Genomic DNA, 15,344 nt, shown 5'->3' with positions numbered 1-15,344 from the left:
AGAAATAACTCAGTAAGATTTTTTTGTTAGGGAGTAAATTTAAAATTAAGAAGATAAACTTGAATTTATAAAAAATAAATTAAAAAATAAAACATATTTTTAATATAAAATACATTAAAAAATTTAAAATATATAATAATTATAAATTTTTAGAGGACAGCAACCCTCATCTGTCACCCTTGATCTATCTCTAATCATAAATTTAAATTATTTTAGTTATCGCATGATATTTACTTTATTCATATGTTGGGTTTTACCCTTTTTTTTTTTTATATAATTAATATTTTTGATCACTCAGTCGTTAAATATATTTTTAAGTAATACAAAATAAACCGAGATTAGCTCGTTGATTGTTTGTCCTCCGTAACTAAAGCGGAACCTTCACAAGGAATGTCTTGGTGAAACTTCACTCTAACCGGTTCTCCAGTAGCCATGGATGCAAGCTTGTCGGCTACTCTATTCACCTTTCTACATATATGGTGAATCGTTCTTAAATATTTAACATCGTTAAAATAATGTCGTTTTAGAAAAACAAAATTTTCACTAATTGTATTATTTATAACGTCGTTTAGTGAAAAAATAGTTGAGTGACAAAAAATATTAATTGTATTAAATTCAATGAGCGAACATATTTAATGTATATTAAATGAAATAGGAGAAAAATTAAGGTTCAATGATGATTTGTATAATTTACCTTACTTGTTAATATTGGATTCATGAGACATTGGTGTATCATGTGTGTACATATATACTTATTTTTGGTACGTCATATAAAATTGGTATACCAAATGTGTTCGGTGGCGGATGCAAAGTATAGTTAGGGTTAGAGATATGTGTTCACTTTGAAATTCGATTTTTTTTTAATCTTAAAAAAGTATTTTTGAATCTGTCACTGAGGGGGTGTTTGGTTCAAGGATTGTGAGATTCCCATGGGATGGAAATCCCACATTCCCATGTTTGGTTGGCCGGGAATCTCATTCCCAATAATGTTTTATTACCAATAGTAGATTTTTTGGGGTATATTACCGGGAATGTCATTACCTCCATTCCCTTAGTTATTGTAACATTACCGGTGTTTTGGACTAAAATGCCCTTAAATTTTTATTTTTTTCAAAAATATCCTTCTTCCCTCATTGAATAATAAAAATTATACGAATGTTAAATTACAAATTTATCCTTAAATTATTTTAGATTTACAAAAAAAATCAATAATTAAAATTTTATATTAAGTTCAGGGGTTAAAAAAGTTTACCCTTTCATTAAACCTTTTTTATATTTTTAATTTTGTAAAACAAATTATATAAATATTATGAATTTAATTTTTTAAAGAAAATATATATATATTTTACATTTTGTAATATTATACAAATATATAATAAGGACAATTTGGTCAAATATATATTCTAATAATCTTTAATTCCTTTAATCAAACATGATAATCTTACATTCCTGCTAAACCAACCAAACACAAAATACAACATTCCCAGTAATCATATTCCCTGGTAATCTTTTATTCCCACTGATAATCTTACATTCCGTGAACCAAACGCACCTGAATGTGTTAAATGTATAATGATGTGGTGGATAACCTGGGACGGAATCATACGCTTTTCTTAAATTGGTAATCTTTTTTTTATCCGGGTGTTTATATACGATTTTATATTTATAAACACAAATTTTAGTATTTTTCTTAAATTGTTAGTTACAATAAAAATTAAAAATATAAATCCACGTTGTCTAACAATAAATATAAGACAATTAAAAAAATTGATGACAATTTTAATTTAACTAGTAAAAGTTATAAAAAAAAAAGAAAATAACATCAGTTATCAAAAATCCCAAATAATATACGATTTTGATCAATTTTTTTTGGATTTACGAAAATGACCAACAAAATCACAATGCGATCTTTAATTCGCATTGCAATATCCACTATCGCAAATTCGCGTTGCATTTCGCGTTGCGATAGTTGGAAATCGCGTTGCGATTTTCCATTTCGCGTTGCGGTAGTTGAAAATCGCGTTGCGATAGTCTACAGTTGTTGTTGCGAAAGTCTACAGTTGTCGTTGCGATTTTCTAAATTCGTTGCGATAGTTAAAAAAAAGATTTTGTTTCTTAAGAATTTTCTCTAAAAAGATAGTATCCGCGCGGACGTGTCGAAGACACCACGACCACGACCACGAGACGAGACGGCGGCGGCGCGCGAGAGTCTCCCTTGTTCTCTATCACTCAACAAGGAAGTGGGAAAACTAAGCCTTAAATACCATTCCCAATAGTATTTCCAATACTATGTGGGATTTGAGCATTACCAACACTTGTTCCCAATACTATGTGGGATTGAGCCTTAAATAGTGATATTATTTTTGAATGTTTTGCTTAAAATTGCAATAATCGCGATTGATTGTAGATTGACTTTTAATTAAGACATATTTAATCGTATAATACTAATGCAATTGGTTGTTGATTCAGTTGTTTTAAGGTGCATGATTGTTAATTGTTTCATGAATAATCACATTGTATTGGAAACAAGTGTTGGTAATGCTCAATCCCACATAGTATTGGAAACACTATTGAGAATGATATTTAAGGCTTGGCTTTCCCACTTCCTTGTTGAGTGATAGAGAACAAGTGGGACTCTCGCGCGCCGCCGCCGCCGTCGTCTCGGGTTGGGTCGTGGTCGTGGTCGTGGTCGTGGTCATACGTGTCTTCGACACGTCCGCGCGGATACTATCTTTTTAGAGAAAATTCTTAAGAAACAAATTTTTTTTTTAACTATCACAACGAATTTTCGCAACGACAACTGTAGACTATCGCAACGAATTTGGAAAATCGCAACGCCATTTTCAAATATCGCAACGCGAAATGCAACGTGGAGATCGCAATGCGAATTAGAGATCGCATTGCGATTTTGTTGGTCATTTTCGTAAATCCAAAAAAAAATTGGTCAAAATCGTATATTATCTGAAATTTTTTGGCACATTCAGAGGAATCAAATTCAACAACCATTACAAATTAAATATGAAGCAATGATGCATAAATGTGAAGAACATTGAGGAACTTCTAGTGTAGTTCTACCATGAGCTAAAGAAAAAACCACACCTAGTCGTGTACAGTTGGAAATATATTACCTTCCAGATGCAGCTGCAGCAAAGAATTTTTCATTCCTACGAATTGGATCTGGGGCAATGAAATGGGTTGCCTGATATGACCATTGATGAGAATATCTACAAAACTTGCCTTTCAATCCCCGAATGACTTGCTGAAATTCTTTTCTCTGCAGTCTGTGGCCACTCAATATAAAACATGAAGGCTCGTTTTTCATTCTGTTCAAAACCTTCTGCAGCGGTTGCCTGGGCTGTTAGAATCAACCTTCTGCGATTTTTCATTAGTCCTCGATGTTTTGCTATTGGGTTTACGAACAGATTTCCCAGCAATCTCCCCATGATGAACAGGGCTGCTCTCGTCTGCTGCCCCGGAGATTTCCACTTTCGAAGTAGTGCTGCCTTTTGGTTCGGCAAAATCTCGTTGATAGTGCGTTGAAATTTTTTTATTCGTTAAATAGTGGGATCGCCAGATTAATTGCTAAAGTAGTGTCCTCTACAGTACCGGGGGTAGGTCGCCATGCACGCCCGGCGACCAACAAGGTCGCCATGCACGCCCGGCGACCAACCAGGTCGCCATGCACGCCCGGCGACCAACCAGGTCGCCATGCACGCCCTGCGACCTACCCCACGACCTCCATGCACGCCCATGCACGCCCAACGACCTCCATGCATGCCCAGGCACGTCCAACGACCTCCATGCACGGCCATGCACGGCCAACGACCTCCATGCACGCCCAGCTCGCCAAAGGTCACCATGCAGTCCATGCTTGGACTGAACAACGTTGGGCCATGCAGGATAGGTAGCCATACAATCCTCTCCACTTGCAGCTGCTCAGGAGAACCTATTCAGCTTTACCAAATCTTTTCTTAAACCTCAAAAATTGTCGCCTCTCTACTATTGTTGTGAGGAACGGCTTTCCATTATCCAAAAAATAAGCAAGGTAAGCCGAAGTCTCAAAATTAAAGTCGTCGTCTTGAATGGCGTCAAGAGTTGGCATGAATGAAGCCCTATTGTTCCAAGCATTAATGTAGGTTGCATGCTTCTCAACCCAATTAACGCTTTCTTTACGACGACCATCAAATCTGTGCAGGTCGTCATGCGTCTCAACCCAATTCACTGGACGACGACCATCTAAGTTTTGGAGGAGGTCATGATCCCATGGACTCCGCGGAATAGGTTGGTGGAAGTGGAATTGCCTCAGCACTCTATCCCCAAATTGGATCTCAACAAAAGCAAAATTGATCAATGGTGTAACAGCACACCAATATTGAAACCCATCTAAAATATCGTGCGGTATCAACGCAAATAATTCTTCATTCATGTATGGTCTCCAATTAAACTGTAAAATTACAAAAACAATAAAATTTATTTAAATTAGATAATATAGTTAATTAAAATAATAATTAAAAAATACAAATTATGCATACCTCCTTTTTGGCCTTAATGTCTATCTTCAACCTGAACTCTTTAATGTTGTTGTGCACCAACCCTGTGCCTTCAATTTTATGCCTCCATCTGTATATCAATCAAAACAAAATAGAGACATTTTGTTCAATAATTTTAATCAAAATAAATATTTTTAATTAATATTTATATTAAAATAGAGGATTCATATTACCGTCCGGCAAGTGGAAAGTCAACCGCAGTCCGACTAATCGGTGTCAGAAACGGAAGTCTATGCCAAGCCCATGATTGTAGAAGCAACAGACATCCACCGATTTCTACTGTATTATTATCATTCACGACTAATGACGCCTTGCACATCTCACGATACAAGAACGCCAATATCGCCGAACCCCAGCTATATTGCCTACAATTCTCAAAATTTGTTAAAAAAGAAGATACTGAGTGTGAACATAACTACCGGATTTATCAGGCATCAAAATTCCCCCAATCAATTGTAATATATATGCTCGTGTTGCATATATAATTTCGTGCTCCGTACTATTTGATTGAAGTTGAAATTCATTCTTCAACCATGACAACCTCACCCGCCACCCTTTACACTCTGGTGGTACGGGCGCTTTCCCAAGAAACAAGTTGCAAAGTTGTTCCACCTTATTAAACTCATGTGACATTACCACCGGCATCCCATTAGTTTGGACCCCGAGTTGCATTGCCACATCCTCCAAAGTTATCGTGCATTCGCCACACGGCAAATGAAACGTGTGCGTTTCTGGTCTCCAGCGTTCAATCAACGCACTGATCAAACCTGGGACCAACTTGTAATCTCGCACAAATGTGACATACCAAAATCCAGCCTCTTGCAAATTTTCTTCTATTAGTGGGTGTGGCTTGGGCACTTTATGTAGTCGAAGACGAAGGACTCGCTGCTCGTCCTCCTACAATTAAATATTTCAAAAAAATTATCACAATCATAAAATAATATTCAAATATTTATTAATTATAATTCATTAAACAAATATTTTATTCACCATTATTCCCAAATGACTTGAAATATGTTCATTGTCAAGCCTCAACAGTGGAATTTGGTCAGCCATTGGAATGAATCTGTAAAAAAAATTAAACAACAATATTTAAAAAATCATTTAATATAATCTAATATAAACTAACTAACTAATTTACAACACTAAACTTTAATATAATAACTTATAATATAATAAACTAATAAACTAACAAACTAACAAACTAAACTTTTTAAAATATAAACGTAAACACCAAACCCTTAAACAACTAATAAAATATTTTTTTATATAACTAAAACTAACTAATAAACTATTTTTTCATTAATATACTACTAATAAACTTACTAACTAAACTAACTAATAAACTAACTAATTTTTACATAATATATTCAACAAACAATATAACTTAACTATTTAACTAACAAAACTAATTAAATAATTTTTTTTATATAACTAACTATTAACAAAACAAACTAATTAATTATTTTTAACTATATAACTATCAAACATATACTAATTAAATAATTTTTAATTTATGTATACTATAACTTAAACTAACAATCATATAACCCTAAACTAATAAACTAATTAACATTTATAATAATAAACTAATTTAAATATAAACAAATTTACCTTATCTCCCTTTCTTCTTCTTACTTTCCTTTCTTTCTCCCTTTCTTTCTTTCTCGGCTGAATCTCTTCTCCCTTTCTTTCTTTCTTTTATGTGTGATCTTTCTTCTTGCAATTTGCACACCCCATATATAACCGGCTGCCTCAATTATTTCACCAACAATGGTTCAATTATTGTTCATGCATGGTCTCGTCTCGTGAGCTAGGATCACATGTCATGCTGTAGGCATGCAGCGGGGAGCAGGAGCACGTGAAGTTATCTTGGCATGCATGCAGGCATGCAGCGGGAGCAGGAGCACGTGAAGTTATTTGGCTGCATGTGCATGCATGGTCTCGGGAGGCAGTGGACGCCGGGGCGACCTACAAGGTCGCCGGGACTACATGGCGACCTACAAGGTCGCCGGGACTACATGGCGACCTACAAGGTCGCCCAGACTGCATGGCGACCTCTCTATTGGCTGGCTCGTTTGCATGGCGACCTCTCCGTTGGCTGGCTCGTCTGCATGGTGAGTATATGGCTTGTATGGCTCGTCTGCATGGGTATGGCTCGTCTGCATGGTGAGTATATGGCTTGTATGGCTCGTATGTCACTCGTATGTCTCCCGTATGTCGCCTGGATTGCATGGCGTCCTACGAGTTCACTGTAGAATTCACCCCATACCAGCAATTAATCTGAAATGTGCATTATATCGTGAATAAAAAAAATCGAGAACATTATCTCGTTGAATTCACCTTTTGGTTCGGGAGCGGGATGCGGCGCTACATTCTCCTTTTCATTTTCCGTCTCCTCAACATTTTTCCGGACACTACTATTTTCCCCAACCAAATCATTTTTGGAGTTGGAAGGATCAGCCTTCATTATGGCGCTACTGGAAGTCTGTTTCTTCCTCTTGTTTGCTCTCTTTTTCAAGCCACCACATTTGATAGTTGGTTCATCAAAGTCAGAATTCTTGCTACCAACTGCCTTCCCAGGATCAGTTTCATTTGTTCTATTCTCCGAGGCAGATGGACTCCCATGTTGAATGGAATCATGGCTGACATGTTCCACTTCTACAAATGTTTCTGCTTTACAAGCCAATTCAATCAACTCAGACTTCTCATTTTCAGCTGTCTTCTTACTATCATTGTCATCTTCCTCGTCTGGAGCTGCTGAGATTTCCACTTCCGAAGCAGCAGTACTGCCTTTTGATTTGGCAGCAGGATGTAGCATGGCATTCTTCCTTCCATTTTCTGTCTCCTCAACATTCTTCCGGATACTACTATCTTCCCCAACCAAGTCAATTTTGGAATTAGAAGGATCAACCTTCATCATGGCTCTACTGGAAAGTTGTTTCTTCCTTTTGCTTGCTTTCTTCTTCAAGCCACCACACTTCAACGTTGGTTCACAAAAGTCAGAATTCTTGCTACCAACTGCCATCTCAAGATCAGTTTCATTACGGCGAGTACTGAAATAAAATGAAACCTAAATGTTTGGTAGGTTTAAAAAAATAAATTATAAAAACGACTAAAATTGATAGTTTAAATATTAAATACACGGTTTACCCTTAATTATATAATCGAAAGTCGTTTGAATATGATTCAAAGTAGTAAAAGATTATAAACTCAAATCCTCTGTATCTACAAAAATTACAAAAAGCCTCGGTACCGTAAGATCTCTCGAAGAATATAATGAACTTAAAAAAGGAATCGGAGATTCAAGCAATCAGTAACTGGCTCCTCTCCTAAGCATTTCAGAGTATTCCAAATCAGAAGTTTGTCGTTGTAACTTGATCTCCTCGTAGAACTTGGCTATAAACTTCTCCGCCTTGGAATCGATCCCTTCTTCCTCCGCCGGAAAAGTATAAACACACGAACTTTTCTCGTCACAGCCTTCATATCCCCACTCTTCTTCGTCTTCGTCTTCCACGATATTCGAACACGTCGAGTAACTCTTGCTGGTGTTCCCATCATCGTATTCATCGATGCCCAAATCATCGTATCGATCGAAGTCCACCGCCTCGGCGCTAACGCAAGAGAGAAGGAACCGCATCGAAGCGGAGCGCTGCACGGCCTTGACGTCGATGATGGGCGTCTCGTTGAAAGAGAACTGGCGTTCCTTGTAATGGAGTCGGTCGTTACAAGTATGAGCCGCCGCCGCAGTCGACGAATGGCCGAGACCCTTTAGGAACTTTGGCACCAATCGCAGCTCCGTCATGAGCCGCCGCTTGAACACTCCGCCTTTTCTTTTCCATAATAATGCTAGACGCAGCAGTCTCCATGCTCTCCGACCGAAATCGCCGTTCTTCTTCGTCAGCTTCATAATAAGTTTTTTTTTTTTTAGCTGAATTGTGAGTGAAGGTTGGCTATTTATATGTAATTATGTTGGTCCATTTAAAATGGGTACGCGGAGAGAGAGAGAGAGAAAAACAATGGTTTTTGGTAATATTCTGTAAGAAGTCCTTGTATTATATACTTTTAACGGTTTAGTCTCTCTTATTATTTGATATTTTTTAATCCATTAATTTTTCAAAATATGTCGAAATGCTATGTACCTTAATCTTTTTCAATATAATAGGATTAATAATATCTCATTTAATCTCTTTTTACCTTTTCTAATCTATAAAAAAAGGTTGTAATATAGGTAGAAGGATAATTTTTGTCAATGTAGTAGACTTAATTTATCACTTTTACACATATCGTATTTTCACATTAATTTAGCCATCGAAGTTGTTTAATTGCATCATTCTATACACTATCCCTAACTTAAAACCCTAAATTATAAACACTAAACCCTAAACCATACCCCCATAACATATAAATCATAAACCTTCAACCGAACTTAGGTTTTATAATTTATGGTTTTAAGTTAGGGTAGGTATAAAATAATATAATTAAACAACTTTAAAGGCTAAATTGATTCGAAAATACAATAGCGACGAAAATGATAAATTGAGTCTATTACAAGAACAAAAATGACCCTTAAGGTTATAATATATATTACTTCATCATACTTTTTTTAAATATAAATCACATCAAATTATCTTAGAAAATTAACGGAAAATGGTGTCATGAATAAAAATACACATTTTAAAAAATTAAAACCGGTCGAAATATAAAACAAGATGACTAAATCGATTAAAAACACATGGTAAAGGGCTATTTATAAACAATTGCCCATTTGTTTTTGTTTGGTTAGAAATATTAGAAGCAATTGGCGGTGGAACTTCGTGGGAAACACGGGTTGTACGCGAGCCAAATAGAGCTGTCGCCGGTTTATTTCCAAATATATCCCTGTCTCCTTTATTACTTAACCAGAACAAGCAGAAAATGCTAACAAAAAAAATATTGGACAAAAACAATTGTAAATTATAAAAATAATCAGAATTATTTTTTTATTAAGTTGAGGTAAGTATAAGATAATATTTGTTTAAAAATAATTCTTAATTATTTAACACCGAATACTCATACTCTTTATATTCTTGGAGTTTGAGTCTGAGACATAAAAAATAACAATAATTCATTTACTATTGAATTTACTCGCTTAGTGAAAGTAAGAATTAATAAAGTATTTCTCGGATGTTTTTTTTATAAATAATATTTACAATTAGATTTAAAGGTCATCTTTACCCCTGTAGTAGACTTAATTTATCATTTTTCTATCTATCATATTTTCGCATCAATTTAGCCATTAAAATTACTTAATTGCATCATTTTATACCGTCCTAACTTACAACACTAAATTATAAACCCAAAGTTATGATTTAGGGTGTAAGGAGTATGATGTTACGGTCTAGGGTTTATAGTTTCTAATTTAGTGTTTAAAGTTATAGGTAAGATATAGAATGATGTAATTGAGTAATTTCGAGAGTTAAATTGATATGAAAATACGATAAGAGCGAAAGTAATAAATTATAACTATTACAGGGGTAAAATTACCCTTTTGCCTTGCAATTAAATTAGCAATTCTAACAATGCGAAAGGGTGTTATAGTCATTGAAATTATATTTAGAAGAAAACAAGAAGAATAAGGTAAGGCAAATGATTGAAGTGTAGGCCCCTTGTGGTTAGAACTTAGATGGACACGCGTTTTGTCTTATTATTTATTTAAAGATTTTAGTTAGGTTAATGATTAAGGAAAGAAAGAAAGAACATATTATTTATTTAAAGATTTTAGTTAGGTTAATGATTAAGGAAAGAAAGAAAGAACATATTATTTATTTAAAGATTTTAGTTAGGTTAATGATTAAGGAAAGAAAGAAAGAACGTCATTGAACCTTGCGGCAAGGTAAACGCTTTCCGTATCGTTTAACGGTACGTGCAAATAAAGAAATCGGAGTCATAAACTCTTCCGACAACCGATTATACACACATATTTTACTTTTAGGGTAAAATAATCCGACTATAAGATACTATTTTATTAAGTATTTCGACTATTAAAAGTTATAAATAATCTTCTGACTATAGAATGTTACTTTATCTTATCGATCATTAAAAGTTACAAAACGGTCACCTTACTATTCGTCGGCCACCTTACTATTCGTTAATCTTTATGTTCTATACTCGAATTTTTGCGTTAAAAATTTTGGCGGTTATCTAATATGAACGTTAATCTAATAAATGGGATATACTAGTCATTTGAGATTTTGGCGGTTATCTAATATGAACGTTAATCTAATAAATGTGAAGAACATTGAGGAACTTCCAGTGTAGTTCTACCATGAGCTAAAGAAAAAACCACACCTAGTCGTGTGCAGTTGGAAATATATTACCTTCCAGATGCAGATGCAGCTGCAGCAAAGAATTTTTCATTCCTACGAATTGGATCTGGGGCAATGAAATGGGTTGCCTGATATGACCATTGATGAGAATCTCTACAAAACTTGCCTTTCAATCCCCGAATGACTTGCTGAAATTCTTTTCTCTGCAGTCTGTGGCCACTCAATATAAAACATGAAGGCTCGTTTTTCATTCTGTTCAAAACCTTCTGCAGCGGTTGCCTGGGCTGTTAGAATCAACCTTCTGCGATTTTTCATTAGTCCTCGATGTTTTGCTATTGGGTTTACGAACTGATTTCCCAGCAATCTCCCCATGATGAACAGGGCTGCTCTCGTCTACTGCCCCGGAGATTTCCACTTTCGAAGTAGTGCTGCCTTTTGGTTCGGGAGCGGGATGCGGCGCTACATTCTCCTTTTCATTTTCCGTCTCCTCAACAGTTTTCCGGACACTACTATTTTCCCCAACCAAATCATTTTTGGAGTTGGAAGGATCAGCCTTCATTATGGCGCTACTGGAAGTCTGTTTCTTCCTCTTGCTTGCTCTCTTTTTCAAGCCACCACATTTGAACGTTGGTTCATCAAAGTCAGAATTCTTGCTACCAACTGCCTTCCCAGGATCAGTTTCATTTGTTCTATTCTCCGAGGCAGATGGACTCCCATGTTGAATGGAATCATGGCTGACATGTTCCACTTCTACAAATGTTTCTGCTTTACAAGCCAATTCAATCAACTCAGACTTCTCATTTTCAGCTGTCTTCTTACTATCATTGTCATCTTCCTCGTCTGGAGCTGCTGAGATTTCCACTTCCGAAGCAGCAGTACTGCCTTTTGATTTGGCAGCAGGATGTAGCATGGCATTCTTCCTTCCATTTTCTGTCTCCTCAACATTCTTCCGGATACTACTATCTTCCCCAACCAAGTCAATTTTGGAATTAGAAGGATCAACCTTCATCATGGTTCTACTGGAAAGTTGTTTCTTCCTTTTGCTTGCTTTCTTCTTCAAGCCGCCACACTTCAACGTTGGTTCACCAAAGTCAGAATTCTTGCTACCAACTGCCCTCTCAAGATCAGTTTCATTACGGCGAGCACTGAAATAAAATGAAACCTAAATGTTTGGTAGGTTTAAAAAAATAAATTATAAAAACGATTAAAATTGATAGTTTAAATATTAAATACGCGGTTTACCCTTAATTATATAATCCAAAGTCGTTTGAATATGATTCAAAGTAGTAAAAGATTATAAACTCAAATCCTCTGTATCTACAAAAATTACAAAAAGCCTCGGTACCGTAAGATCTCTCGAAGAATATAATGAACTTAAAAAAGGAATCGGAGATTCAAGCAATCAATAACTGGCTCCTCTCCTAAGCATTTCAGAGTATTCCAAATCAGAAGTTTGTCGTTGTAACTTGATCTCCTCGTAGAACTTGGCTATAAACTTCTCCGCCTTGGAATCGATCCCTTCTTCCTCCGCCGGAAAAGTATAAACACACGAACTTTTCTCGTCACAGCCTTCATATCCCCACTCTTCTTCGTCTTCGTCTTCCACGATATTCGAACACGTCGAGTAACTCTTGCTGGTGTTCCCATCATCGTATTCATCGATGCCCAAATCATCGTATCGATCGAAGTCCACCGCCTCGGCGCTAACGCAAGAGAGAAGGAACCGCATCGAAGCGGAGCGCTGCACGGCCTTGACGTCGATGATGGGCGTCTCGTTGAAAGAGAACTGGCGTTCCTTGTAATGGAGTCGGTCGTTACAAGTATGAGCCGCCGCCGCAGTCGACGAATGGCCGAGACCCTTTAGGAACTTTGGCACCAATCGCAGCTCCGTCATGAGCCGCCGCTTGAACACTCCGCCTTTTCTTTTCCATAATAATGCTAGACGCAGCAGTCTCCATGCTCTCCGACCGAAATCGCCGTTCTTCTTCGTCAGCTTCATAATAAGTTTTTTTTTTTTTTTAGCTGAATTGTGAGTGAAGGTTGGCTATTTATATGTAATTATGTTGGTCCATTTAAAATGGGTACGCGGAGAGAGAGAGAGAGAAAAACAATGGTTTTTGGTAATATTCTGTAAGAAGTCCTTGTATTATATACTTTTAACGGTTTGGTCTCTCTTATTATTTGATATTTTTTAATCCATTAATTTTTCAAAATATGACGAAATGCTATGTACCTTAATCTTTTTCAATATAATAGGATTAATAATATCTCATTTAATCTCTTTTTACCTTTTCTAATCTATAAAAAAAGGTTGTAATATAGGTAGAAGGATAATTTTTATCAATGTAGTAGACTTAATTTATCACTTTTACACATATCGTATTTTCACATTAATTTAGCCATCGAAGTTGTTTAATTGCATCATTCTATACACTATCCCTAACTTAAAACCCTAAATTATAAACACTAAACCCTAAACCATACCCCCATAACATATAAATCATAAACCTTCAACCGAACTTAGGTTTTATAATTTATGGTTTTAAGTTAGGGTAGGTATAAAATAATATAATTAAACAACTTTAAAGGCTAAATTGATGCGAAAATACAATAGCGACGAAAATGATAAATTGAGTCTATTACAAGAACAAAAATGACCCTTAAGGTTATAATATATATTACTTCATCATACTTTTTTTAAATATAAATCACATCAAATTATCTTAGAAAATTAACGGAAAATGGTGTCATGAATAAAAATACACATTTTAAAAAATTAAAACCGGTCGAAATATAAAACAAGATGACTAAATCGATTAAAAACACATGGTAAAGGGCTATTTATAAACAATTGCCCATTTGTTTTTGTTTGGTTAGAAATATTAGAAGCAATTGGCGGTGGAACTTCGTGGGAAACACGGGTTGTACGCGAGCCAAATAGAGCTGTCGCCGGTTTATTTCCAAATATATCCCTGTCTCCTTTATTACTTAACCATAACAAGCAGAAAATGCTAACAAAAAAAATATTGGACAAAAACAATTGTAAATTATAAAAATAATCAGAATTATTTTTTTATTAAGTTGAGGTAAGTATAAGATAATATTTGTTTAAAAATAATTCTTAATTATTTAACACCGAATACTCATACTCTTTATATTCTTGGAGTTTGAGTCTGAGATATAAAAAATAACAATAATTCATTTACTATTGAATTTACTCGTTTAGTGAAAGTAAGAATTAATAAAGTATTTCTCGGATATTTTTTTATAAATAATATTTACAATTAGATTTAAAGGTCATCTTTACCTCTGTAGTAGACTTAATTTATCATTTTTCTACCTATTATATTTTCGCATCAATTTAACAATTAAAATTGTTTAATTGCATCATTTTATACAGTCCTAACCTACAACACTAAATTATAAACCCAAAGTTATGATTTAGGGTGTAAGGAGTATGATGTTACGGTCTAGGGTTTATAGTTTCTAATTTAGTGTTTAAAGTTATAGGTAAGATATAGAATGATGTAATTGAGTAATTTCGAGAGTTAAATTGATACGAAAATACGATAAGAGCGAAAGTAATAAATTATAACTACTACAGGGGTAAAATTACCCTTTTGCCTTGCAATTAAATTAGCAATTCTAACAATGCGAAAGGGTGTTATAGTCATTGAAATTATATTTAGAAGAAAACAAGAAGAATAAGGTAAGGCAAATGATTGAAGTGTAGGCCCCTTGTGGTTAGAACTTAGATGGACACGCGTTTTGTCTTATTATTTATTTAAAGATTTTAGTTAGGTTAATGATTAAGGAAAGAAAGAAAGAACATATTATTTATTTAAAGATTTTAGTTAGGTTAATGATTAAGGAAAGAAAGAAAGAACATATTATTTATTTAAAGATTTTAGTTAGGTTAATGATTAAGGAAAGAAAGAAAGAACGTCATTGAACCTTGCGGCAAGGTAAACGCTTTCCGTATCGTTTAACGGTACGTGCAAATAAAGAAATCGGAGTCATAAACTCTTCCGACAACCGATTATACACACATATTTTACTTTTAGGGTAAAATAATCCGACTATAAGATACTATTTTATTAAGTATTTCGATTATTAAAAGTTATAAATAATCTTCTGACTATAGAATGTTACTTTATTTTCTCGATCATTAAAAGTTACAAAACGGTCACCTTATTATTCGTCGGCCACCTTACTATTCGTTAATCTTTATGTTCTATACTCGAATTTTTGCGTTAAAATTTTTGGCGGTTATCTAATATGAACGTTAATCTAATAAATGGAATATACTAGTCATTTGAGATTTTGGGATATGATTTTATCATATCACAGTCAATAGGTTAGCGTTCAGCCGAGAATAACGTCAAATTTTTAATAGAAAATGATGAGTTTGTAGCATAATGAATAGTCGGGATGATCATTTTGTAACATTTAATAATTGAGAGACTCAACAAAGTAACATTATATA

General features: G+C 34.8%; 3 protein-coding genes across 5 annotated transcripts; all 3 read right to left on the bottom strand.

The window, feature by feature from the left end:
- Positions 1 to 7,863: 7,863 nt before the first annotated feature.
- Positions 7,864 to 8,460, bottom strand: LOC120205655. The gene has a single exon (XM_039205505.1). It carries the CDS (start codon positions 8,458 to 8,460, stop codon positions 7,864 to 7,866), a length of 597 nt encoding a protein of 198 aa, XP_039061436.1.
- A 2,333-nt stretch (positions 8,461 to 10,793) lies between these two features.
- Positions 10,794 to 12,284, bottom strand: LOC120205544. 3 transcript variants are annotated; one of them, XM_039205393.1, is made up of 2 exons: positions 12,204 to 12,284; positions 10,794 to 12,003 (listed from the first exon to the last, which is right to left on the bottom strand). In XM_039205393.1, the coding sequence occupies exon 2, from the start codon at positions 11,868 to 11,870 to the stop codon at positions 11,115 to 11,117; it is 756 nt and encodes a 251-aa protein (XP_039061324.1). In that variant the 5' UTR covers positions 11,871 to 12,003; positions 12,204 to 12,284; the 3' UTR covers positions 10,794 to 11,114. The 3 variants fall into 3 exon arrangements, with proteins under 3 accessions (XP_039061324.1, XP_039061323.1, XP_039061325.1); XM_039205392.1 differs by lacking the exon at positions 12,204 to 12,284 and adding an exon at positions 12,101 to 12,175 and having other exon boundaries at positions 10,794 to 12,020; XM_039205394.1 differs by lacking the exon at positions 12,204 to 12,284 and having other exon boundaries at positions 10,794 to 11,693; positions 11,784 to 11,917.
- LOC120205653 lies at positions 12,261 to 12,857 on the bottom strand. The gene has a single exon (XM_039205504.1). It carries the CDS (start codon positions 12,855 to 12,857, stop codon positions 12,261 to 12,263), a length of 597 nt encoding a protein of 198 aa, XP_039061435.1.
- Between the last annotated feature and the right edge of the window lie 2,487 nt (positions 12,858 to 15,344).

The sequence above is a fragment of the Hibiscus syriacus genome, unplaced genomic scaffold (genome assembly GCF_006381635.1).
Source record: "Hibiscus syriacus cultivar Baekdansim isolate YM2019G1 unplaced genomic scaffold, ASM638163v2 tig00012523_pilon, whole genome shotgun sequence".
Taxonomy (NCBI): domain Eukaryota; kingdom Viridiplantae; phylum Streptophyta; class Magnoliopsida; order Malvales; family Malvaceae; genus Hibiscus; species Hibiscus syriacus.
The sequence above is the reverse complement of the archived record's forward strand: the minus strand, read 5'-3'. Positions and strand labels throughout refer to the sequence as shown.

Bases quoted from the DNA above. Each gene is read 5' to 3' on its own strand.
- LOC120205655 (XM_039205505.1), bottom strand. From the start codon at position 8,460: ATGAAGCTGACGAAGAAGAACGGCGATTTCGGTCGGAGAGCATGGAGA.
- LOC120205544 (XM_039205393.1), bottom strand. From the start codon at position 11,870: ATGATGAAGGTTGATCCTTCTAATTCCAAAATTGACTTGGTTGGGGAA.
- LOC120205653 (XM_039205504.1), bottom strand. From the start codon at position 12,857: ATGAAGCTGACGAAGAAGAACGGCGATTTCGGTCGGAGAGCATGGAGA.